The sequence below is a fragment of the Bos grunniens genome, chromosome 10, assembly GCF_055505025.1.
Source record: "Bos grunniens cultivar Pamir isolate PY7600 chromosome 10, Bosgru_T2T1.0, whole genome shotgun sequence".
NCBI lineage: Eukaryota > Metazoa > Chordata > Mammalia > Artiodactyla > Bovidae > Bos > Bos grunniens.
Genome location: NC_141174.1, coordinates 101,056,113 through 101,082,994, shown reverse-complemented (window position 1 = coordinate 101,082,994; position 26,882 = coordinate 101,056,113). Strand labels below are relative to the sequence as shown.

At 41.9% G+C, this 26,882-nt stretch overlaps 1 protein-coding gene across 1 annotated transcript in view; it reads left to right on the top strand.

Moving 5' to 3' along the window:
• The window catches only part of REEP5 (receptor accessory protein 5), a 52,436-nt gene extending 27,911 nt beyond the window's left edge, over positions 1 to 24,525 (top strand). Inside the window, exons 3-5 of the mRNA XM_086323341.1 lie at positions 2,753 to 2,891; positions 19,659 to 19,827; positions 22,207 to 24,525. Of these exons, the coding sequence (XP_086179467.1) occupies positions 2,753 to 2,891; positions 19,659 to 19,827; positions 22,207 to 22,256 (358 nt within the window). The 3' untranslated portion in view covers positions 22,257 to 24,525. The remainder of the gene's footprint in view (positions 1 to 2,752; positions 2,892 to 19,658; positions 19,828 to 22,206) is intronic.
• The last annotated feature ends 2,357 nt before the right edge of the window (positions 24,526 to 26,882 follow it).

Sequence of the window (26,882 nt, the reverse complement as noted above, 5' to 3'; positions counted from 1 at the left end):
ACCTATATAATGGGGCTTCCCTCATAGCTCAGTTGGTAAAGAATCCACCTGCAATGCAGGAGACCCAGATTCAATTCCTGGGTCGGGAAGATCTCCTGGAGGAGGGATACACCACCCACTCCAGTATTCTTGGGCTTCCCTTGTGGCTCAGCTGGTAAAGAATCTGCCCACAATGAGGGAGACCTGGGTTCAGTCCCTGGGTTGGGAAGATCTACTGGAGAAGGGAAAGGCTACCCACTGCAGTATTCTGGCCTGGAATATTCTGTGGATTGTATAGTCCATGGGGTTGCAAAGAGTCGGACATGACTGTCAATCTGTCAATATAATATCTATCATATCTATCAATGTAATAGAAAAATACACACACACATAAATAACTGAGTCACTTTGCTGTACACCAGAAAGTAACACAACATTGTAAATCAACTATACTTCAGTAAAAAAAGTAATAATGACATAGAATGGAACTAAAAATATCAGTGGTTTCATAAATGTTTGTTGGCCCTTTGTCCAGGGTAAGATGTATAAGAAACAAATTTTTATCATACTTTGTAATTGTTAAAAATCAACTTAAATGTAAATAGATAAACCATGCAAGCTTGTGCTACATCGCTTCGGTCCTGTCTGACTCTTGCAACCCTATGGACTGTAGCCTGTCAGGGTCCTCTGTCTATGGGATTCTCCAGGCAAGAATACTGGAGTGGGTTGCCATGCCTTCCCCCAGGGGATCTTCCCCAGATAAACTATATTCTATACCAAATAAAGCATCAGATCAGATCAGATCAGATCAGTCGCTCAGTTGTGTCCGGCTCTTTGCAACCCCATGAATCGCAGCACACCAGGCCTCCCCGTCCATCACCAACTCCTGGAGTTCACTCAGGCTCACGTCCATCGAGTCAGTGATGCCATCCAGCCATCTCATCCTCTGTCGTCCCCTTCTCCTCCTGCCCCCAATCCCTCCCAGCATCAGAGTCTTTTCCAGTGAGTCAACTCTTCGCATGAGGTGGCCAAAGTACTGGAGTTTCAGCTTTAGCATCATTCCTTCCAAAGAAATCCCAGGGCTGATCTCCTTCAGAATAGACTGGTTGGATCTCCTTGCAGTCCAAGGGACTCTCAAGAGTCTTCTCCAACATCACAGTTCAAAAGCATCAATTCTTCGGCGCTCAGCCTTCTTCACAGTCCAACTCTCACATCCATACATGACCACAGGAAAAACCATAGCCTTGCCTAGACGGACCTTTGTTGGCAAAGTAGTGTCTCTGCTCTTAAATATGCTATCTAGGTGCTCATAACTTTCCTTCCAAGGAGTAAGCGTCTTTTAATTTCATGGTTGCAGTCACCATCTGCAGTGATTTTGGAGCCCAGAAAAATAAAGTCTGGCACTGTTTCCACTGTTTCCCCATCTATTTCCCATGAATTAGTGGGACCGGATGCCATGATCTTCGTTTTCTAAATGTTGAGCTTTAAAGCATAGCAGGAATAAAAAAACCTCCCATGTAACGGATGTACATTTGTTAGCTCTTTGGTTCACGTGCTTGCCTACTTTTTCCTTTGACTTCCTATTACATCAGCTAGTTTCTGAGGAAAGCTAAAACACAGACACAGTCTACATGTGACAAGCCATTATTTTATAATTAGCTCTCTTCAATTTATTTTGTGGTTCTGTATTTACTCTTGATGTTCAAAACACATTTACTTCATCACCCTCTCCTCGCCTTTTCCTCATGTCATTAACAGTCATTGCAGTCAGCTATAATTTCCCCCACTTGGTCATTTTCTTAAAACACACATGTAGGCAGGCACACATACACCCATGGCTGCTTCTGATTAATTCAGAGGGTTTCTTAGGGGATGATTCAGCATGATTCATCAGACTGTTTCTTTGGCGAACCCCTGTTACCAAGTAGCCAATGTATTTTCAGTAGTTAACCCATTGCATAAGCTAAACAAGACTCATATTTCTTCTAGTTTACTGATGCAGTACAGCTCAGTTATAAGTATCCAGACATGTCAGGATAGGATAAAAAATTATGGAATCGGGTCTTAGAATGAAGGGATTTTTAGGACTAGAAGAAATTCCTCTGATTCAGAAGTAAAAGAAGGTTATTCTAAATTTAGTTCTAAATTTATTTACAGAATGAATTTTGTTTAAGAAGTAGTTGATACTGAGAAGGTCCTAGTGTTAACTGATAAGGGGAGGAAAGGTCACCGCCTGGGGATCACGTGACGACAGTCAGAACTAATGTTAGTTTTCACCTGTTTGTTACGAAGTATGTTATGAACTCTGGAAAGCATTCTGGAACTGTGTTTCCCAAGATATTGTTTATCGAAATGCCTACTCACTCATGATGTACTTCAGTTAAAGTGCATAAGAACTGAAGTACATGAGTGAATTCTTAATATGTCCCTAGCGGCAGGACCCCACTTGAAAATGGGGATCACTCTAGTTTCCAGTCATTAGTGCTATTTCCTGGAGCTGTGGTGGAGGCCCAGGCAAGGTGGAGACTCATGAGACAACTGGTGCTGGCGTCTCTGGTGACCAGAGGACTGGTAACAGGTGGTTATAATAGCTTGTCTTGATATTTCTGCTTTGCTGTCTGTTTTCGTGTTGAATTCACGCATCTAGTGTCATGGTACATATATTGCCTGAGTTTTTCAGTTGGTATTGGAGGGCAGCGTGAAAGTATAATGATCAAAATTGTCTCATTGAGATCTTACTACATAATACACTTGCTTTTGTATTGCCTTTCAGAATTAAAGCCATAGAAAGCCCCAACAAAGAAGATGATACCCAGTGGCTGACGTACTGGGTAGTATATGGTGTGTTCAGCATTGTCGAATTCTTCTCTGACCTCTTCCTGTCCTGGTTCCCCTTCTACTACATGCTGAAGGTACGTTGGCTTTTCCTGCACTGCCGTGTTTTCTTTCATCTGTTTTAGTTTTGCTCCCTACCACTAGAACAAACTCAATATCAGGACCTATATACAATGAATAGGAACAGATGTTTGAATGTTAGACATCTCTGGCTCTGCCTCAGATTATGTAAACAGGAAGAAAGAACTCAATATAGCTAACTATTTTGTGTATGGCCTTGGAAATAGCCAAAGCAATTATGTCTGTAACATGTGTTTGATAATAGTGAAAGATGGAAATACTGTGAACTAGCACAAGCGTTGCTCTTTGCCAAAATCCTATCTTCATGCGCTGTTGTCTGTGTTTGATGCATGAACATTGCAAATTTTATCAATCCTTCAATTATTCACAGTTGTGTGCTGGAGTCTTTATATCTGGACAAAAAATACTCATTTCTTATATAGGTTTGGAAAAAGAAGATGTGAAATCAGCTGAGGAAGTCATTTTAATAACTCTGGCAGGTCCATTAGTCTGGCATCAGCACTGCCACACCTTGTGTTTGGCAGAGGACTCACTTTTGTTACAACTATGAGGAAAGGCAGTAGGAAGTTGAACTTTTTCCTAATGGGCCTGTGTCAACTCTGGACTTGCATCAGAGGCAAATGACAATGAAGAAGTTCATACCTTTTAATAGAGTGGTTGCTTCTTTCTCTCTAAATGGTGAGTCCTCGGATGTCTTCTGTGGAAGAGGCCCTGCTTCCCATGGACGTCATAGGATGCAAAGTGCCTCGGGCTCACTGAGCCAGGCTGCCAAGCTGCAGGGGGTTTAAGTCCAGCTCTTACGAATTATGGGTTCTCTTCTTTCCCTTCATACTCTTTAAGTATTTGTTTTAGTAAGAGTTACAAGTGAAAAAGTTTAAAGACTCAAGTAAGAATACACGTGAAGTTACACAAGAAGTAGTTTGAGTTACATATGAAATAGTTTAAAGACTCAAGTAATTCTCGAAGAATTTTGAAGATCTGCATTCCTGCCCCCTGTATTGCCTCTCTTAAAAGTTATTTTAGTTTCCCTCAAATCTAATTGTTTCCTTTGTATATTTAGACCTGTTTTGAGTGTCCTTGTTATTTTAACTTGTCCTAAATGTCTACATTTTTGTTTACTTTCTTTTTAGACTTTTTTTTTCCTTCCTACAATGTTTTCTTTTATATATATTTAATTAATTTATTTTTTATTGAAAGATATTGCTTTACAGAATATTGCTGTTTTCTGTCAAATCTCAAAATTAATCAGACCTAGGTATACATATATCCCCTCCCTTTTGCAACTCCCACCCCTCTAGGTTGATACAGAGCCCCTGTTTGAGTTTCTTGAGCCATACAGCAAATTCCCGTTGGCAGTCTGTTTTACCCATGGTAATGTAAGTTTCCATGTTACTCTTTCCATACATCTCACCCTCTCCTCCCCTCTCCCCATGTCCATAAGTCTATTCTCCATGTCTGTTTCTCCGTTGTTGCCCTGTAAATAAAATCTTCAGTACCATTTTTCTAGATTCTGTATATATGTATTCAGTTAAGATCAGTTCAGTTGTTCGGTCGTGTCCGACTTCTTGTGACCCCATGAATGCAGCACATCAGGTCTCCCTGTCTGTCACCAATTCCCGGAGTTTACCCAGACTCATGTCCATTGAGTCAGTGATGCCATCCAACCATCTCATCATCTGTCATCCCCTTCTCCTCCTGCCCTCAATCTTTCTCAGCATCAGGGTCTTTTCAAAAGAGTCAGCTCTTCATATCAGTTGGCTAAAGGATTGGAGTTTCAGCTTCAACATCAGTCTTTCCAGTGAATATTCAGGACTGATCTTCTTTAGGATGGATGGTTGGATCTCCTTGCAACCCCTCAAGGGACTCTGAAGAATCTTCTCCAACACCACAGTTCAAAAGCATCAATTCTTTGGTGTTAAGCCTTCTTTATAGTCCAACTCTCACATATACATGACCACTATACATACCATAAACCATAGCCTTGACTAGATGGACCTTTGGTGACAAAGTAATGTCTCTGCTTTTGAATATGCTGTCTAGGTTGGTCATGATTTCCCTGGTGGCTCAGACAGTAAAGTGTGTGCCTACAATGCAGAAGACCCGGGTTCAATCCCTGGGTCAGGAAAATCCTCTGGAGAAGGAAATGGCAACCCACTCCAGTACTCTTTCCTGGAAAATCCCATGGATGGAGGAGGTTGGTCATAGCTTTTCTTCCAAGGAGTAAGTGTCTTTTAATTTCATGGCTGCAATCACCATCTGCAATGATTTTGGAGCCCCCCCAAAAATAAAGTCTGCCACTGTTTCCACTGTTTCCCCATCTATTTCCCATGAAGTAATGGGACCAGATGCCATGATCTTCGTTTTCTGAATATTAAACTTTAAGCCAACCTTTTCACTTTCCTCTTTCACTTTCATCAAGGAGCTCTTTAGTTCTTCACTTTCTGCCATAAAGGTGGTGTCATCTGCATATCTGAGGCTATTGATATTTCTCCCAGCAATCTTGATTCCAGCTTGTGCTTCATCCAGCCCAGCATTTCTCATGATGTACTCTGCATATAAGTTAAATAAGCAGGGTGACAATATACAGCCTTGACATACTCCTTTTCCTATTTGGAACCAGTCTGTTGTTCCATGTCCAGTTCTAACTGTTGTTTCCTGACCTGCATACAGATTTTTCAAGAGGCAGGTCAGGTGGTCTGGTATTCCCATCTCTTTCAGAATTCCACAGTTTATTGTGATCCACACAGTCACAGGCTTTGGCATAGTCAGTGAAGTAGAAGTAGATGGTTTTCTGGAGCTCTCTTGCTTTTTCAATGATCCAGCAGATGTTGGCAATTTGATCTCTGGTTCCTCTGCCTTTTCTAAAACAAGCTTGAACATTTGGAAGTTCACAGTTCACGTGTTGCTGAAGGCTGGCTTGGAGAATTTTGAGCATTACACTATTAATGTGTGAGACGAGTACAATTGTGCAGTAGTTCGAGCATTCTTTGGCATCACCTTTCTTAGGGATTGGAATGAAAACGGACCTTCTCCAGTCCTGCAGCCACTGCTGAGTTTTCTAAATTTGCTGGCATATTGAGTGCAGCACTTTCACAGCATCATCTTTTAGGATTTGAAATAATTTAACTGGAATTCCATCACCTCCACTAGCTTTGTTTGTAGTGATGCTTCCTAAAGCCCACTTGACTTATTCCAGGATGTCTGGCTCTAGGTGAGTGATCACACCGTGATTATCTGGGTTGTGAAGATCTTTTTTGTACAGTTCTTCTGTGTATTCTTGCCACCTCTTCTTAATGTCTTCTGCTTCTGTTAGGTCCATACCATATCTGTCCTTTATTGAGCCCATCTTTGCTTGAGATGTTCCCTTAGTATCTCTAATTTTCTCGAAGAGATCTCTAGTCTTTCCCATTCTATTGTTTTCTTCTGTTTCTTTGCACTGATTGCTGAGGAATACTTTCTTATCTCTCCTTGCTATTCTTTGGAACTCTGTATTCACATGAGTGTATCTTTCCTTTTCTCCTTTGCTTTTCGCTTCTCTTCTTTTCACAGCTGTTTGTAAGGCCTCCTCAGATAGCCATTTTGCTTTTTTGCATTTCTTTTTCTTGGGGATGGTCTTGCTCCCTGTCTCCTGTACAATGTCACAAATCTCCATCCATAGTTCATCAGGCACTCTATCAGATCTAGTCCCTTAAATCTATTTCTCACTTCCACTGTATAATCATAAGGGATTTGATTTAGGTCATACAAAGCCTTTGACTGTGTGGATCACAATAAACTGTGAAATTCTGAAAGAGATGGGAATACCAGACCACCTGACCTGCCTCTTGACAAACCTATATGCAGGTCAGGAAGCAACAGTTAGAACTAGACATGGAACAACAGACTGGTTCCAAATAGAAAAAAGGAGTACGTCAAGGCTGTATATTGTCACCCTGCTTATTTAACTTATATGCAGAGTACATCATGGGAAACGCTGGGCTGGAAGAAACACAAGCTGAAATCAAGATTGCCGGAAGAAATATCAGTAACCTCAGATATGCAGATGACACCACCCTCATGGCAGAAAGTGAAGAGGAACTAAAAAGTGTCTTGATGAAAGTGAAAGAGGAGAGTGAAAAAGTTGGCTTAAAGCTCAACATTCAGAAAACTAAGATCATGGCATCTGGTCCCATCACTTTATGGGAAATAGATGGGGAAACAGTGGAAACAGTGTCAGGCTTTATTTCTGGGGGCTCCAAAATCACTGCAGATGGTGATTGCAGCCAAGAAATTAAAAGACACTTAGTCCTTGCAAGGAAAGTTATGACCAACCTAGATAGCATATTCAAAAGCAGAGACATTACTCTGCCAACAAAGGTCTGTCTAGTCAAGGCTATGGTTTTTCCAGTGGTGATGTATGGATGTGAGAGTTGGACTGTGAAGAAAGCTGAGCGCCGAAGAATTGATGCTTTTGAACTGTAGTGTTGGAGAAGACTCTTGAGAATCCCTTGGACTGCAAGGAGATCTAACCAGTCCATTCTGAAGGAGATCAGTCCTGGGTGTTCATTGGAAGGACTGATGCTGAAGCTGAAACTCCAATACTTTGGCCATCTCATGCGAAGAGTTGACTCATTGGAAAAGACTCTGATGCTGGGAGGGATTGAGGGCAGGAGGAGAAGGGGATGACAGAGGATGAGATGGCTGGATGGCATCACCGACTCGATGGACATGAGTCTGAGTGAACTCCTGGAGTTGGTGATGGACAGGGAGGCCTGGCATGCAGCAATTCATGGGGTCGTAAAGAGTCAGACATGACTAAACAACTGAACTGACTGAATGGTCTAGTGGTTTTCCCCACTTTCTTCAATTTAAGTCTGAATTTGACAATAAGGAATTCATGATCTGAGCCACAGTCAGCTCCCAGTCTTGTTTTTGGTGACTGTATAGAGCTTCTCCATCTTTGGATGCAAAGAATATAATCAGCCTGATTTTGGTGTTGGCCATCTGGTTATGTCCATGATTTTGTTGTGTTTCTTGTGTTGTTGGAAGAGAGTGTGTGCTATGACTAGTGCGTTCTCTTGGCAAAACTTTATTAGCCTTTGCCCTGCTTCATTCTGTACTCCAAGGCCAAATTTACCTGTTACTCCAGGTGTTTCTTGACCTCCTACTTTTGCATTCCAGTCCCCTAAAATGAAATGGACATCTTTTTTGAGGTATTAGTTCTAAAAGTTCTTGTAGGTCTTCATAGACGCTTTCAACTTCAGCTTCCTCATCGTTACTGGTTGGGGCATAGACTTGGATTACCATGATATTGAATGGTTTGCCTTGGAAATGAACAGAGATCATTTTGTCATTTTTGAGATTGCATCCAAGTATTGCATTTTGGACTCTTTTGTTGACTATTATGGCTACTCCCATTTCTTCTAAGGGATTCTTGCCCACAGTAGTAGATATAATGGTCATCTGAGTTAAATTCACCCATTCCAGTCCATTTTAGTTCACTGATTCTTAGAATGTCGATGTTCACTCTTGCCATCTCCTGTTTGACCACTTCCCATTTGCCTTGATTCATGGACCTAACATTCCAGATTCCCATGCAATATATGTGTTAGAATATGGTATTTATCCTTCTCGTTCTGACTGACTTCACTCTGTATAATAGGTTCTAGGTTCATTCCCCTCATTAGGGCTGACTCCAATGCATTCCTTTGTATGGCTGAGTAATATTCTATTGTGTTTATATACCACAACTTCTTTATCCATTCATCTGTCGAATGACATCTAGGTTTCTTCCATGTTCTATCTTCTGTAAACAGTGCTGCAGTGAGCAATGGGATACATGTGTCTTTTTCAGTTTTGGTTTTCTCAGGGTATATGTGTAGGATTGGAATTGCTGGGTCATAAGGAATCTCCATACCGTCTTCCACAGTGGCTGTATCAGTTTACATTCCCACCAACTGTGCAAGAGCGTTCCCTTTTCTCCACACCCTCTCCAGCATTTATTGTTTGTAGGCTTTTTGATGAGGGCCATTCTTGCTGGTGTGAGGTGATATCTCATTGTAGTTTAGATTTGCCTTTCTCTCATAATGGGTGATGTTGAACATCTTTCCATGTGTTTGTTAGCCATCTGTATGTCTTCTTTGGAGAAATGTCTGTCTAGGTCTTTTTTCCACTTTCTGATTGGGTTGTTTGTTTTTCTGGCATTGAGTTGTATGAGCTGCTTGTATATCTTGGAAATTAATCCTTTGTCAGTTGTTTCAGTTGCTATTATTTTCTCCCATTCTGAGGGTTGTCTTTTCACCTTGCTTATAGTTTCCTTTGCTGTGCAAAAGCTTTTAAGTTTAATCAGGTTCCACTTGTTCACTTTTGTTTTTACTTACATTACTCTAGGTGGTGGGTCATCCAATTGGGGAATAAAGCAATAATAAAACTAACAAATATTTTGAGAGGAAAGGAGATTAAGAAAAGAAAGAATAGATGTGCCAAGTTAAATAGAAGTAGATAAAGATTTACACATGTTAAAGATTAACAGCAAGGGGGAAAGAACAGTAGGAAAAGCAAACAAAGGAATAAATGTAGAAAAAATAATAATAGGTTTAAAAAATTAAAATTAAAAAGAAAAGAAATAAAAGAGGAAAACTCCACAGAACTGTAAAAGGCCAACATAGAGGCAGCAGTTTATGACAACAATAAAAATGTGACTGAGGAAATAAAAAAAGCCTCAAAAGCTTAATTGGATTTCTCAGTGTCAATAAAATCGAGAACTACAACAGAGGAGGAAAAAAAGGAAAAAAGAAAAAAAATCCAAGTGAATGTACAGAACAAGTCAAAAACTGAAAATAATAAAGGTTTATCTTGAGTCACTGCTGTCAGAGTCCTTTCTCGCACTGGGAATCCCAGTCCACCTTGCCTCCCTAGGATGCCCTCCTGTGCTGATCATGGACCTGCTGTGGGGCAACTCAGATTCTCATCTGGTCCTACTCCTGTGTGTTCTTGCCTCCAGTGTCCACAGCTATCAGAGCTAGCACGTTTTCTTCTGTGGGAGCTCTCAGTGGCCTTTTATATATTCCATAGGCACAGAGTCTGCCTAGTTGATTGTGTGGATGTAATCTGCAGCTTGTACAGCTGGTGGGAAGGTTTTGGGTCTTCTTCCTAGCCACACTGCCCCTGGGTTTCACCTGTGGTGTTATTTCCACCTCTGCATGGGGTTTAGGTCCTGAGGCTGCCCTGGAGGACTTGGGTTTGCCCCTGTGAGGGCCAGGTGCGGAGGTGGTGCAGCTGCACTGGTTGCAGGGGTTCTGGTCGCAGGGGGGTTGGCAGCTAGGGCAGCAGGAAATATAGTGCTCTAGAAGGGTATGGCACCCAATATTGGCCAATACGCTCCAGTATTCCTGCCTGGAGAACCCCCTCTCTGACAGAGGAGCCTGGCAGGCCACAGTCTACAAGGTCGCAAAGAGTCGAACAGGACCAAAGAGACCCTGCGCACATGAACACATGACATTTTTTTTTGCCTGTGGCAGCTCTGCCCCAGTGAGGGTTGAGCGTGAAGGTGGTGCAGCTGCTTGTCTTGGGGGGACCCTGGTGGCACCAAGTGTGCAGGGACATGGACTGCCTCTGCGGCAGGAGTTATGGCCCAATCAGAGGCTTTTTTCCAGCCTCTCGTAGCTGGTGCTCAGGGGGCCTCTTTGGCCAGTCTTTCTTCGTATCTCCGCCCGTTCAGGCACTTAGAGGGATCCCTTGCCTGGGGTCCTTCTCTGTTGTTCGGGCTTCAGGCACTTAGAAGGCCACCCTGGGTGGGGTCCTGCTCTGTAGTTTGGTACATCAGTCACTGAAGGGGGCACCCTGGGTGGGGTCCTGCTCGGTGAAAGTGAAGTCGCTCGGTCGTGTCCGACTCTTTGTGACCCTGTGGACTGTAGCCTACCAGGCTTCTCCATCCATGGGGATTCTCCAGGCAAGAATACTGGAGTCGGCTACCATTTCCTTCTCCAGGGGATCTTCCTGACCCAGGGATCGAACCCGGATCGAACCTTCCAGTAGATCTCCATTCCTGCCTGGCATATGTATGGTTGCGGCAAGGACTGTCTGATTCTCACTCCATTTAGGCTGCCACAGATCAGCTGTTTCACTCTCAGCCTTAAATGCTTCTCCTCTGACTCAGTTGCCCCGCTGTGGGGATCGGACCCCCGCTTCAGTCCCCCACCCGCCCAGGGCAGGTCCAGTCGTACTAACACTCCTGTTTTTCCCCCGAGTTCCTTCATCCTACCGAGTTTTGCGTGGTTCTGTGTGTGCTTTTCCGCTGGTCAGGTCCTCCTGTCCGCTCTCCGCTGGTGTGCTGCATGCACTTCTGTGTCTGAAGGTGTATTCCTGGTGTATCCGTGGAGAAGAGATGGACTCCATGTCCACCTACTCCTCCGGCATCTTGTTCTCTCTCTCTTTTTAGATTTTTTATCTAAAAAACATAGATACAGGAAATTGGATACCAGAAACTCTCTCATTCTTTGATTTCCCTCGCTGTAACCACCACTACATTGATATTATCTTGATTTTTAATTCTGGGTAATTTGGATGTATTTTTTCTTTTCCTCTGGCCTTACCTATTTTTCAAATATATTTATTTGTGTTTTCCTGCTTTCTGGGAGTTTTTCTCAATATGATCTTCCAGTTTCAATTTTGTTCCATCTGATCTTTATGCTATATATTGTGTTTACTTCAACTATTTTATTTTTCATTCCTAGTAATTTGGCTTGGTTCTTTCCTGTGTTTTTTTGTTCTTTCATGTCACTGTATTTCTTTTAGTATAGTTAATTTAAAATTCTTGGTCAGTCACTTCTAAAATTTCTGCTGCTGATAGGTCTGTAGTTGACTGTGCTGTCTGTGTTTTGAACTGGTTGTACTCTCAAATACCTTGTTACTTTGGCCTGTAAGTTCATTCTTCTCCAGGCATATCAGCTGTTCCATCGGGTGCTGGAATGGAGGTGGCCACACCCCGATCCATGCTAGTTCTGGTAAACTCAGGATAGGGGGGCAGGTGGGGGGCTTGCCCACCCTAAACTAGGGTGGGGAGCCCCAGGCAGCAGAGGAGCCACAGTTAATCACCCTTCCCTCCCCAGAATAGCTCCTCGGGTGCAGGCATCAGCCTTTGACTGCCCCAGCAGCACTCGAAGCAGGTGCTCCTGGGCGGTCACTCCCAGCTCTAGGGCTTGGAGCAGGGGCGTGAGGAGAAACCACCCTGGCTACTCAGTCCGCGGCTGTTTTCCTCAGTCCCTCCCAAGGCAGGACTTCTACGCCAGAACCTCTGCTTTAGAAAAAGTATAGGAGAATGTTTTCTAACTTGGAGGAATAGAAATTAGACAAACATTTCTATATAACTGTGGGCAAATAAACAAAGGAAAAATAATGGCAGGCGAGGAGGATGTATTTCCATTCCTACCAGATATGGAATTAATATCCAGAATATATAGAAAAACTTACAGGGAAGAAAAAGAGAAAAATTAAACAAGTCATATAGAGATATTTCACATAAGACAAAAAAATATGAGTAGTCAGCAATCTGGGAAGTGTGAGTTAAAATACTCAAATGGTGTAGCTTCCTCATTAAATTGGCAGTTATTTAAAATGTCTACCTAAAGAAATGTAGATACAGGAAATTAGATACCAGAAGCTCTCTCATTCTGGTAATTACAAAAAAACCCTGAAGGGTCCATCAACAGGTAAATGGTTAAATGAATTAATAGTATTGTACATCCATACTGTTAAAAGAAATACTTCATTTATTGAGATACAGAAGTTTTGCATAATTCATTATTTATAAAAATTATAGATTATATACAGTATGAAACCATTTATGGTTAAAAAAAAAAGCTAGATAGTTAAAAATTTAAATGATGGAGAAGGAAATGGCAACCCACTCCAGTGTTCTTGCCTGGAGAATCCCAGGGACGGGGGAGCCTGGTGGGCTGCCGTCTCTGGGGTCACACAGAGTCGGACACGACTGAAGTGACTTAGCAGCAGCAGCGATAGGAAAGTAAGTGATATGAAACAGCATTTCTGTCCTGTATGTTGACCTGGCTGTAGGTGTGTTCTGTTATTTGAGGAAAGATAAATCTTAGGAACCCTTACCTCAGGCTTTTTAAAACACAGGGTACCACTTAGCCACCAGGAAGCCCATTAAAAGACAGGGAGGTCCAGTAATCAGTCTTTTAGGAAGTTGGTAATGATGTCACCTAAACTTGAAACATTAAAAAAAAAAAAAAGTGTTCTCAACTGTGTAAAATCTTTCTCCTCGTACCTTCTCAAATGTAATTCTAGGAATTTTGCCTGTAAACAAAGCATTTCTGGGCCAGAAATACTTTCTCTCTTTAGAGCAAGGCTTCACATTATATTGAGTGCCACAGGTTCCATCATTTTTAAAGGACACAGACATAAATGATAAATAATGGATATAAAAATATTACAATCTACCACCTCAAAAAATATTGTTTATGGAGCTTGGAGATTCAAGTATTGATTGCAGTTTTATTTTGAAAAGAATGCTACAACTTAAGTGGTTTTTCTTCCTCATGTTTATATTAAAAGAAAAGCAAATAAACTCTATTTTAATTTAAAAATTTAAATGAAAACGTGAATATTCTTTTTAAAAAGCAATTCTTTGTTTATTTGGCTGCAGTGGGTCTTAGGTGCGACCCGTGGGATATAGTTCCCTAACCAGGGATTGAACCCAGGCTCCCTGCGTTGGGCGCACAGAGTCTTAGCCACTAGACCACCAGGGAAGTCCCTGGATATTCTTTTAAGTTTGAATGATGTTACCACAGAATGCCTTGTAACACAGCTGAAAATTTTTCCTTTCAAAAGAAATGGGAAAAAAAATTGGTCTATCGGAAGATTTAGATTTCATAGGCTGCTGGATTTTTCATGGTTTTGTTATCCAAAGATATTTAGCATTTATAATAATAGCTTTATAGTCTTTGATGTGGATGTCCATACTTTAAACTTCAAACACTTCTGAATCCTTTAAGACCCATCTAATGGCAGTGATGTCACACTGCAGCCTCTAACAGCAAGCAGCCGGGCTTTTGCCTCGGGCCCACTGCTTGCCCCCAGCAGTCTGCTGCCAGTAGAACCACTACACCAGCACCTGACCTCAGACTTCCGAAACGTGAGTGGTCTGACGGCAGCCTGCTCGTGATCACCTCTGCTAATGGAGGCCCCTTGAGTCAGAAAGGCTCCAAAATACAAGATAATCAGCAAGTCATTTATATTTGAAGTACATTACAGAAATTGCTGTGCAGCAAGTTTTCCTCCCGAATAGTGAAGTGAACATGCATCCATTAGTAGTGAGTGCCCGGCTGTATGATGGCATGGCATCCGGAAAGAGGGAATTTATCCCGTATGTTCCAGATAGATAATATACTTGAGATGATTAAAAATTGATCACGCTGTCAATAAAAATGTTTTCTTTCTGTATTAGTGGTATATTCTGGGTGGCTTCAGTGAAGGTCTCTGAATTGCAGAGAATTGTATGTGAGAGTATTCCATTTTAAGGACTAGTTGGGTCCTACCTGTGCTACTGCTACAATCACAAGGTAATTGTTTGGGAGGATGAAGAAAAGACCTGCAACTAAGGCCAGGTTTACTATTTTATCTTTTGCAGAGTTAATATTGTTGACCTGTTCCCCCCTTTTTTCTAAAGTAGCCTCTTGGATTTAAGGAATGTAAGAGGAACCAATGATTAGGCATCGAAGGTTGGTTGAGAAGATACTGTTCCATGTATTGAGCTAGAAAAAGTGGATCCTGCCTGTTTAGAGCTTTGATCTGAGCTCTGCCTTGGAACAGGAAGGTTTAAAAATAAATGCATTTATTTAAAAATAATTTCTCTGTTTGTGAAAGTAGTATATCTTCTTTACTCGGCAGATATTTATTTAGAACCTCTGTGTGCCAGAATGTGTTTTAGGTCAGGGGGATTTTGGTGAATTAATCCTTGCTGTTATATTCTTGGCATCTGTGGTTGTGTGCATGTGTGCCTGTGTGTTGGGGCATGTTTTATGTAGAAAATAAAATAGTATTTTAAGACTCCCACTGTTATCATCTTAGGGTAGTGTTCCTATTTTTTAATGTGCAAATAAATTTCTTGATACAGTGTATACACACAGAGAATTGTGTATGTTGTTGCTTTACTATATATGGTTGAGACCATATATATCATATATGATTCTATATCTCACTTTTTTGATTAATACAATACTATGAGTATTTTCTCATGTTACTCAATATTCTTTGACCTAGATGTCTAATCCATTATAGATAAGAATTCATTCATTCCTCAGTTAATAGACATTTAGGACATTTATCTTGCTGTTATAACTAATGCTGCAATGAATACCTTTGCACCTCATCTTTATTCTCATTTAAATAAGTTTCTAGATTTTTCAAACAAGGTTGAATAAACTTTGGCAAGTTTAAGTCCTGATCCAGACTGTTACCTGTATGGTGGGACCCACTGATAGAGAGCATAACATTTTTCTTCTTAACTTTGTAGGAGGCAAAGAAGATAGAAAAGTCTTGCCCTTCACAAGTTTGCTTTTAGCTTTTATTTGTGCATGCTGAGCATTACTGTTTTTGTGGCTGTGTCGCAAAGGCTTCCCAAGACTTGTTTCTGATCAAGTGATTGCAGCACACCAGAAGCTAGTGTTGAAATGCATTTTTTTCAGACATTAACTCTCAGGTCTCACCAGGCTAGTGCCAAACTGTGCATATTAAATATATCCCTACCTTGGAAGCATTTCTACAGGGAAATTGAATAGTGGCAGCATTAGAATCACAGACACAACTCTCTGGCCTGTTGTAATTTAAGGATTTAGTATGTCAGTGCTGCTAGCGCTGAGAGTTAAATTGAAATAGCACAGACTCTTTGTCTGCACTGCGGGTAAGAGTGGGCTTATGTTTGTTCTTGGGAACACCGTGAGCTGCGCTGATTAAAAGGATGGTCAGATCTGTGTATTTCTGAGCTCTTGAGTAGGTAGGTACATAGGTTAAGAAAAGGGAGTTGTAAAAGCTGGCAGCTGAATATCACCCTTGAGAGTTGAACTGTAATTAACTTTATTTTTAATATGAGAAAGTTATTTCATTTGAGAACTGGAAAATGCTCTGGATATAGGTAAAGAGCAGTAATGACTTTACAGTCTCAAGACAATACCTAGAGGGAACTGGGAAGAACTAAATGAACAGTCTGGAGTTTAGCATATAAACTTAATCACATTGGAGAGGTACAGAAATGCAGGCTCTTGGCTCTGGCCCTGTCTGGTAGCCATGCTTAAGTCATCCAGAAAAGGTGAACAAGTCAGCTTTTCTGGGTTGCTTAGGGTTGTTAGATGTAAAGGCAGATAACATTTCAGAGATTTTCAACAACAGTAAGCACTGTAGGACTTGGTAATATTAGCTGTATCTTGTGTAGTTTCTTCAGGTATATTTTTTAATTTCTGAGTTTCCTAAAAAATCCTGAAGAGAAAATTGACTCTTTGAGAGGTTGTTTGATTTACTTACAGTCATGAAATAGATACCAACTCTCCTCTGATTCTTTTTTTTTTTTTTTTAATATTTGGAATACCCAGTTTAGTTGCTAATTCGTGTCTGACTCTCACAACCCCATGGACTGTAGCCAGCCAGGATCCTCTGTCCAGTCGATTCTCTAGGCAAGAATACTGGAGTGGGCTGCCATTTCCTTCTCCCCAACTCTCCTGATTCTTAACCCAGTGAGTCCTTTCCACTTCACTTTGAGGCTTTGTCTACATCAGTAATATTCCTGACAATCAGATATTCTACATAGGAATACCAGCCAGGAGACTATTTTCTACAGTTTTAAATAGTAAAAATTAAAATGTATCACATGCCAATTTAAAACTTTATGCCAATTTCCTAATTATTAATTGTGTCTGACTCTTTGCGACCCCATGGACTGCAGCACGCCAGGCTTCCTTGTCCTCCACTATTTCCTGGAGCTTGCTCAAACTCAACCATCTCATCCTCTGTCGCCCCTTCTCCTCCTAAATAATAAATACAGCAAAGTGCCTGGATATAAATAACAAGTATATTGGATGTTAGATGCTAAAAACTAAATCCAAATAGTTCTTCTCTTTGAATAGTTAATATAGTTGGTAGGAAACTTGCTTTGTATGCAGTAGTACATGGCACATTCCCTTGGCTGCCACACTGCATTCGATTCAAAATGTTCACATAGAATTCTGATGTTCTGTCAAGAATGTAACTTTCCTAAATTGCTCTATTGACTTTTAGGTGTGTGTGTGGCTGTATTAGCATTATCTTTATAAGCAACTGATGGAAAATATGAATGTTTGGGCATCAAAAAAGCATAGGCTCTAGGCGCCGGGCCTCGGTAGTTGCAGCTCGCGGGCCCTAGCGTGTGGGCTCGGTCGCTGTGGTGCGTGGGCTTAGCTACTCCACGGCAGGTGGAATTTTCCCAGACCAGGGATCGAACCAGTGGCCTCTGCAATGGCAGGAAGATTCTTATTCTCTGCAGCACCAGGGAAGTCCAAAATATATTTTTAAAATAAAACACTTTTACTTTATTCTTTCTTCATATTCCAGTTAGAAACCTTTTTTTTTCCATAATTGTATGTGTAAGCGTCTCATGACTTTGAATTTCATTTCAGGCAGTGAAAGGAGAGGTAAGAACAAAATAATTGTTTAAAAAGGGTGTATGTTGGTCCTGAGACCTGATTTTACCTGACTTAAAACTCTAATAGGCAGCCTGCTTCTGTCTCATGGGTGTTGGTAGAAGACACCGTATTCTTGGGACAGGGACAGAGCCCCTGCTAGGCTAGATGCTCCAGATGTTTCTTATTTTCTTACAAAACCTGTATGAAATAGATTAAAAAAATTTTTCTATTTATACTTTTTTTTATAGAGTCAGAACAGACTTAAGCAAATAAGTAACTTGCGTAAGTTTTGCCCAGCTAGTAAGTGGCAGAGCCAAGGCTGGAACCAGCGTCTCTGAGCTCCGTTCTTTTACCTCTGTTTTGTAGTATACAATTCTCTTAGGTCTCAGGTTGTTGGGTGGAGAGATCTGTATGTATCTTTAGATTAAGATTTTAAATTTTGTGTATTTTCCTATGTATTCTTATTGATTTCTAGTTTTTTTAATATATCAGTTTCTGATGAAATATTAAAAAGCAATTGATCATGGATTTTGTCCATTGATCTATATAATTCTGACTTTCAAGTTTATACAGTTCAAAACTATTATGTATTTAGAAACTACATATAATTATAAATTACATAATTATAAAAACTAAAATTATATAAGTATCAAAACAAAAAGAAAGTGAAGTCGCTCATTCGTGTCCTACTCTGCGACCCCATGGACTATATAGCCTGTCAGACTCCTCCGTCCATGGCAATACTGGAGTGGGTTGCCATTTCTTCCTCTGGGGATCTTCCTGACCCAAGAATCGAACCTGGGTCTCCTGTACTGCAGTTAGACTCTACCATTTAAGCCACCAGGGAAGACAAAAACAAAAGTATATATAATTTACATAGCTCAAAGATACATAGGTTCGGGCCAGTTATTCTTCCTAACAAGTTGTTTTCCTTCCTTATCATTTTGTTCACTTATTTTTCCTTGTGTTTATGTACCATTATTATATGAGCTATTTTGAGAGTTGGTATCTGTCAGATACATCTTTTTTTTTCATCTTATTTTCAGTGTTCCTGATTGGTTTTGTCTTAGGTGTGTTTCTTGCAAGAACTATATAGCCATAGTTTGGGATTTTCTTTTTTTTTTAAATCCAGCCTCGTTCAGTTCAGTTCAGTTCAGTCGCTCAGTCGTGTCCGACTCTTTGCGACCGCATGAATCGCAGCATGCCAGGCCTCCCTGTCCATCACCAACTCCTGGAGTTCACTCAGACTCACGTCCATCAAGTCAGTGACGCCATCCAGCCATCTCATCCTCTGTCGTCCCCTTCTCCTCCTGCCCTCAATCCCTCCCCACATCAGAGTCTTTTCCAATGCCTGGTAACTCCTGTCTTTTAAAAACTGGCCCCCTATAATCTGTTTAGAACCTGCATTTTGTTCTGTATTTTGAATGTCACAGAAGGGCGCTCAGTAGCGGTGCTCTGTGTGCGTTTTAACTCAAGCTCTGTCATAGTAGTAGCCCCTTTGCAGGTTTGCATTTCTAGAGCTCTCGTGACTCACAACTAAAAAGTGGTCCAAGTTAGCAAGGAAGTTAAGCGCTGGACCTGGTGTGTTTTGCCTTTGTCACTCTGTTTTTCCTTCTGTGCTTAGTTGCTCAGTCATATCCGACTCTTTGCGACCCCATGGACCGTAGCCCACCAGGCTTCTCTGTCCATGGGGATTCTCCAGGCAAGAACACTGCAGTGGGTTGCCATGCCCTCCTCCAGGGGATCTTTGCAACTCAGGGATTGAACCCACGTCTCCTCCATTGCAGGTGGATTCTTTACCAGCTGAGCCAGCAGGGAAGCCCAAGAATACTGGAATGGGTAGCCTATCCCTTCTCCAGGGGAACTTCCCGACCCAGGAATCGAAGTGGGGTCTCCTGCCTTGCAGGCAGAGTCTTTGCCAGCTGAGCCACCAGGGACGCCCTGGCAGCCTTTCCTTACTAGGTCATTATTTGTCATGTTTTCTCCACCAAGAAAAGTGCACCTAACATCCTGCAGAAACACCAGCGATGCTGGTGGAGCAAGCAGCAGAGGCGGCAGTGCGTGTGGTCCGTGCCACCCCCTCTGTAACCGTGTTGCTTCTCCTCCGTGCAGTGTGGCTTCCTGCTGTGGTGCATGGCTCCCAGCCCCGCCAACGGAGCAGACCTGCTCTACAAGCGCATCATCCGGCCTTTCTTCCTGAAGCACGAGTCCCAAGTAGACACTGTGGTGAACGACCTGAAGGACAAAGCCAAAGAGACTGCAGACACCATCTCCAAGGAAGGTATGGCTTGGGGGCAGCCTGGCTCAGTGTGCGAGGGGCCGGGGTCATACTGGCCCAGACAGCGGGCTTCCTCACTTCACATCCTGTTGGCTTTCCTCAGCCACGTGCCAAGGCTGTTCTGGGATTTCTCCACCAAGGCTTTGCCTGTTGCCTTTACTGTTCCCAACATTCTTCTGCCATGCCACGAATAACACATCATTCACTCAGCACATTAGGAAAAGTGACTTTCCTGTGGTGGGTGGAGATTTTAGGGGTCATCTGTATTTATATACAAGTCCAGTCTCCCTAATTCATTGCAGGTTGAGCTGCTTGTTATGCTGCTGTTCAAATGGCTTTTGTGAGAGGTGCAAGAGAATGCCCTCTCTCTCAGCCTTTCTCATCCATTCATTCAACAAATACTTATTTATTGAGGTGACTTAATTATGTGCCAAGCATGTTCATAGCACTGGGTATGAGCCAGGGAACCAAACAGACCAGCAGACCATACTGCATGAACCCATGAAGCTTACAGTCTTGTTGAGAGAGAGAGAGAATACAATGAAAAAGCAAGTTACGTGGTGTAGTTAGCACATGATACAGAGAAAAATAAAATAGATCCAAAGATAGGGAGTGCGCAGGGGCTGAAGGGAAGGTGACAGTTTTAAAGAGTGATTTAGGAAATCCTCACAAAGGAGGCAATACTGCGTCACATTTGAAAGTGTTAAGGGAAGGAACCATGGGGAAGAAAGCCCCCGTGGGAGAAGTAGCATGTGCGAAAGCTGAGAGCAGGGAACGTATGACTGGAAGGGAGTGGCCCAGAGGGAGAGCTGAAGGAGACCAGGCTGCAGAGCAGCTAGAATGGAACATCCCGGTTACTGGAGAGGAGGACCCAAGTGCCCAGGATACTGGGAGAATACTGAAATCAGTGATAATTCAAGTAACAGCAGTGCTCAAAAGTGATTGTAAGTTTGGAGCTAAAATCTTAAAGAAATGAGGCAGCACAGCCCAAGGGTCAGAGAGAATTGGAAAAAAGATGGGCGGCTGGGAAAGGTCATCTGATGCCATGAGATTCTGAACACAGCCATGAAGATCAAAGACAATGCTTCCTGGACCTCCAGACCCAGAAGTACCAGGGTCATGGAAGGAAACGCATAGGACACTTGAGAAGGCAGTATCCTGGGGAGCAGGCAGGTCTCTGTAAGAGCAACAGGAAGCAGGATCCATTCGGAGAAACGGGTGAGGACAGAGGTCTTCCTGATGATGGGTCGGAAGTTCCAGAGGGCACAGTAAGGGTTTTAGCCCATGGACAGTGGGCATAGAACTAGGGAATTAAAATACAAAAAGGATTCTACGCTCCTGAGGAAGTGGGAGACGAGAGGTGAGCTGGCCTCTGGGGAAGGAAGACCCCCAGATGGCCCGCTGCAGCCCTGATGCCCCAGCTGATGTGTGTTCTCCTCCTCGCAGACTGTGTCCTCCCCAAGCCCTGCTCCCGGACGCAGCTCCAGTCTCCTTCAGTGCGTTCCTACGTTTCTTCACATCCTCCCACTCTAGGATCGCCAGTTCCTTTTGAAGAGGTTTCTTAACTGTTCTTCTCTGCTCTTAACCAAACCAGCAGCCTCTGGTGATGTCATTTCTGTCTAGTTCACCCACATTTCTTGGCCTTTGATTCTCTTAGATCTCAGTCCTCTGAAATCCTGTTTTACTTTGATAGGATACATTCATAAACTGAGGTTAAGAGTGAAAATAAGAGGGATTTTGAGGCTGACACATTAACTCTGAGTTTCTGGATTCTCCAGGAAGTACATTTTTGCAAAGAGCTAGTTGAGAGCCTGCAGTGTCTTTGTAAACTTTAGTCCACAATTTTAAGTGAGTGCAGGGAGAGCTGCTGTCGGGCGGCTGGTGCATAAGGAGGGCAGTCTTGCCTGGCACCCGCTCAGGGCTCTGAGAACAGCTGCAGTCTGGACTCTCAGGAGGCCTCAAGGCTCTCAGAACCCTCCCCGCGGCCCGCAGACACATCACACGAGTTCTTAGAGCACGTTCCAAGCCAAGTGGTAATTCGGAAGGCCAGGGAGGACCTGGAATTTCTTGACTGTACACAGGACACTATACACTCAAGGAGCCTCTGCTTCTTGCGATACTCGGAGGGGACAGGACACAGTGGCACAGGCGACACGGTCACTCAAAGGGGCCAGGTCCTCAGTAACTTGGCTGCAGTGCTCAGGAGCTGCGTTTGAAGAGTTCTCAGGTCCATTTCCTGGAAACTCTGCTAGCCCTGCCCACAGACCTCCGTGTGTCCTCATCTGAGCGTGAGTCACCCACGGCGTCACCCACAATAGGAGCCACATTGGCACACAGCTGGGTTACACACAGCTCTGATACAGTTTTCTCTCCTTCTAACAGCCAGGAAAGCCGCCGTGAGTTTACTGGGCGAGGAGAAGAAGAGCACCTAGACCGCTGACTGGCCGGAGCCTCCCTGGCGCCTCTGCACCTCCCACGGGAGCGCGATACCGTATTAGGGGCTGTGGTGTATGATCGTTTTAATAATGTTGCCTTGGAAACATTTTTGATATATTAAACAAAGGAATGTGTTGTAAGGTTTTTTGCTTACTTTTACTGTTTATATACTTAGGGAGCATTTACATTTAATGCAATGGGCAGTGTCCAGGTTTTCAGAAAATATATTATGCCTCTGGGTAGGAAAAGACCTATGTTACCATCCTGTAGGAAATATAAACTTAAAATTATATATCCCACAGGCTTTGTACTGCAGTGGGCTCTCTCTGCATGCATTTTCTCTGTACTTACCCTGTACTTACATTTTAGGATACTCTTTAAGAAAATGTTTCAATGTTTTTAATGTATCTGTGCATACACACATGTAGGGAAATGTTACTGTCTATAGCCTGCATATTGCTTATGGGGAGCACCAGCCAGAGGCTGAAGGTTCCATTGTGTTGGTGTGATCTGCTGAATAATACTTCAGAAAATTAATACAAATGAGCAGTGTTTCAAAGGAACAGTTAAGTGATAAATGAGGCAGAAGGGAGGTTGGCCTGGTGGTTTCCTAACATTGTAGCAGCTGAATACCAGAACAGCTTTGTGAAGCAGTCAGCTAAGTGATAAATGGGAAAATGTACACACATCACAGTTTCCAGTTCTGTAGAACTAGCAATATTGTCTTGTAGCTTTTAAAAAACTGGCTGATACACTTTGTTGTGGAAACCATCCCTGGTTTTACTTTCATAGCTGAGTAACATGTTGGTTTAGTCTTGTTTCTTTTCCAGTCTTTTGAAAAGCCTCTACTTTAAGGACCCTCCAGAGACTTGCCCACCTCTCATTACATGTACGTTCTTGTTTGTATCATTAGCACCTACATGCTCATGGTGACACCAGGCTCGAAGAGCAGTTCTCAGAGAAGTACGACATGCTGCACAGCCTAGCTGCTAGTGCTTAAGACAAACACCTTTCCCTTCTTTCCCTGGACTTTAGGGTCAAACAACAGAGGCTTCCCTAGGTTACAAGTCAGAATCATTTGCAGTCCATTTACATGCTTTCATCTATATGCTTTGTTTTGATGATAAACTATGAGGTTATATGTAGTTTAAGTACAAAATAAAAAGTTAAAATTAATATTACTAGCTTGATTAGCCAAATGGCTTATAGGGACCTTGACAACTTGTCCATACTAAAGAATCTAAGCTTTGCACTGACCATACTGCTAGGATCCTTCTCAGACTAAACTGACTAAAACAAAAGCATTGCAAAACTAACAACCAGGCCTATAAAATATTTTAAGGCAAATAAAGATGATTAGTTCCCTTTTAGAAAACAATTAGGTAAAGTCATAATGATGTGTCACAATGTAATACAAAAGTATGTCAAAGGTATCAAAAATAAGGACAATATCACCCCAATATAACAATATGGATCAGGGCCTTTTTGGGGAGAGAGGAATGTGATGATAATAAAGCACCTTATTAAGCTTATGTTAAAACATAAAATCTTTCAGAAAGCAAACAGCTACTTGTTATTGGAAGAAAATCAAGCCTTAAGTTAAAAAGTTTTAGAAGTACCTCTAGGAGTATTTAAATCCCTTTCCCTATAAATCAAGTATGCTTTCTTGGTGGTAAAAGAATGAAAATTAGCAACTTCTAGCATTCAGACTATATAATCAGACTGTTAGTATACAGAATATGTAACTTTTAGTGTAGAAAATATCAGGCAAGATGGTGAAGCATGCAAGTTACTATTGCTTATAACTACTTACAGGCTAATATCAATTTAGACAGAAATTTCTGAATGCAATTTTTTTTGTTGTTGTTACCATAGGTTTCTCTTGCAGTACATTCTGTAAGAAATTTTAGTTACTCTTTTTGGCAGTCAGCATGTACATATTAATGACAGGAGAAACTATGAGTTGAGCAATTCTTGTCTCAGTTTAGATTTCCAAAAAAGCATACTGCTGTGGCTAGAGTATTTGAAAAACTAATTGAGCCTGTGTTCAGCTATAAGACAAGTATTTATTTGTACATGAATGGTATTTTGGGGATATGTGAAGGCAAAGAATTCCTACACCAAGACAGTTACTGCTACCCTGGGGAGTCTTCTACCCACAGCCTGAAGAATATGAGCATAACCTTTAAATAAGTTACCACCTGTCCTGAAGATGTGATATATTAAATGGAAATAGATGTAAATAAAATTTTGTTATCTCATTGAGCTTTTGTTATCTCACTGAGCTTTTATAGTCCATTTTCTTTTATGGGGCTTAAAATAAAATGTAAGAAGAATCTTAACACAGATAAATAACCCTTTAACACTGCTGTTCATGGACCGTGTTTCTCACCTGGCCTGTGATTTTCCCCGTGGTGGTGACTACCTGTCAGAGCAAAGACATTCCCTAAAAACAAGCGAGGGGATATATGTATACATATGGCTGATTCATGTTGTTGTACAGCAGAAACTAACACAACACTGTAAAGCAATTATACTTCATAAAAAAATATAAAATATTTAAAAGCCAGGAAAAAAAATACCAGTCAGAAAGAGTTTCTACTAATTAGCAATAAATGGAGAGGAAACCCAAACTCTTCTTGACCTTTGCATAACACAGGTTTGAAGTGCATGGGCTCACTTACAGATTTTTTCAATAAACACACACTGCAGTACTACACAATCTGCGGCTGATTGAATACCCGGGCGCTGCAAAGTTATCACCGAGCGGTTGCCTGAGAGGAGTCAGCTCTAATGCTGGCATAATGCATTACACACAGTCTCACACGGCTACTAGTTGGTGCTACTATTTCATGTAAGTGTATCTTAATATAGTAAACACACATATGCCTCCAAATCACTCTGTATTTTTAGACTAAGAAAAGAAGAACTGGGGATTTTATTCGAAACGCCTGCCTTTGGAGAGTGCACTTCGGTCAGCATCCGCTCCTGCATCTGCCTTTGCATGTCTGTATGTCTAGAATCATGGTGTTTAATTAGAAAGTAAGAGATACAGTTCACATCCTTAACCAAATATTAGTTCTGTATGATACAGCAGGAGAAAGTACATATATCTGAGAATGACCTTAAGTTTTTCAGGCTGCTTACTACAGTATTAGCTTATAAAATCTGTAACATACATACCTCAGAGAATTAAGAGCAATAAAGAGGTTCTTTGGTCAAATCAGAGGTTCTCAAGTATTAGTGTGCATCAGGATTTCCTTGGGGAGGGGAGGAATTGGTAAAAGATTGCTGGTCCCATCCCCGATTCAGGAAGTCTGGGGTGGGGCTGAAACATTTGTATTTGGAACAAGATCCCAGGTGATGCTAATGATACAGAAACCACACTTTGACAAGAAATCACTGAGTTAGGTTAATGGTGTCTTTATACTCAGTATAGAGGTTTTCAGGCCTGGCTGTACATCACCATCATCTGAGCAGCTTTCAGAAAATACTAGTGTCTGCCTCCACTACCAGAAATTTTAACAATCAACTATATACCCAGGTGCCAGTATTTTAAAACTCTTCCAATGTATAACCAGGATTAAGAAAGTGAAATGAAATTCATGTTTTGGCAAGAAAAATTTAAACATAAAAATTCTTTGCTGTTTGGCCTCCCCTCTCCCTCCAACTTCAGCTTCCTTGATAGCTCAGTTGGTAAAGAATCCGCCTATAAGGCAGGAGACCCTGGTTCGATCCCTGGCTCAAGAAGATCCACTGGAGAAGGGATAGGCTGCCTACTCCAATATTGTTGGGCTTCCCATGTGGCTCAGCTGGTAAAGAATCCGCCTGCAATGTGGGAGACCTGGGTTCGATCCCTGGGTTGGGAAGATGCCCTGGAGAAGGGAAGAGCTACCCACTCCAGTATTCTAGCCTGGAGAATTCCATGGACTGCATAGTCCATGGGGTTGCAAAGAGCTGAACATGACTGAGCAACTTGCACTCCCCCAATTGTGCACTGTATATCTACATTATGCATTGACCAAACCTCTCCTGACAGCAGGAATACCTGCTCACCATAACCAGCAACATTCTCTCAGCATGAAGACAACTCTTTAAAAGACAACATTCCTTTTTGAGCTTGTAAAAAGTCACATGACCCACCATGATGGCGCTTACATCTGGATTATGAAAACTCAAATACGAATACATCATTTAACGTACTGCCCTCTGTCTCAAAAAACGTATATAAATTGTCTTGACTTTTAATGGGCAGAACAACTCTCTGAGCTTTCTGAGGTGCTCTTCCCAGGCTATAATCTTCAAATTTGGCTCGAATAAAATCTTCCAATTTTTCTTAAGTTGACTAATTTTTTGACAACAGCTACTATTAGAGACTACTGCTAAGGTCAAGAATGCCAAGGTCTGGACAGTTTCTCTTAGCTAATTAGTTCAGCTCATGTGTTAGTTTCCTGTTATTGCTGTAACCAGCACAAATGTATCAGCTTATAGTTCTGAAGGACAGACATCCGAAAGAGGTGGGCAGGGCTGCATTATTTCTGGAGATACAGGAGAACCCATTTTCTTGCTGCTTTCAGCTTCCACACTCTGCCTGTATCCCCGTTTGTGGCCTGCTAGTACAC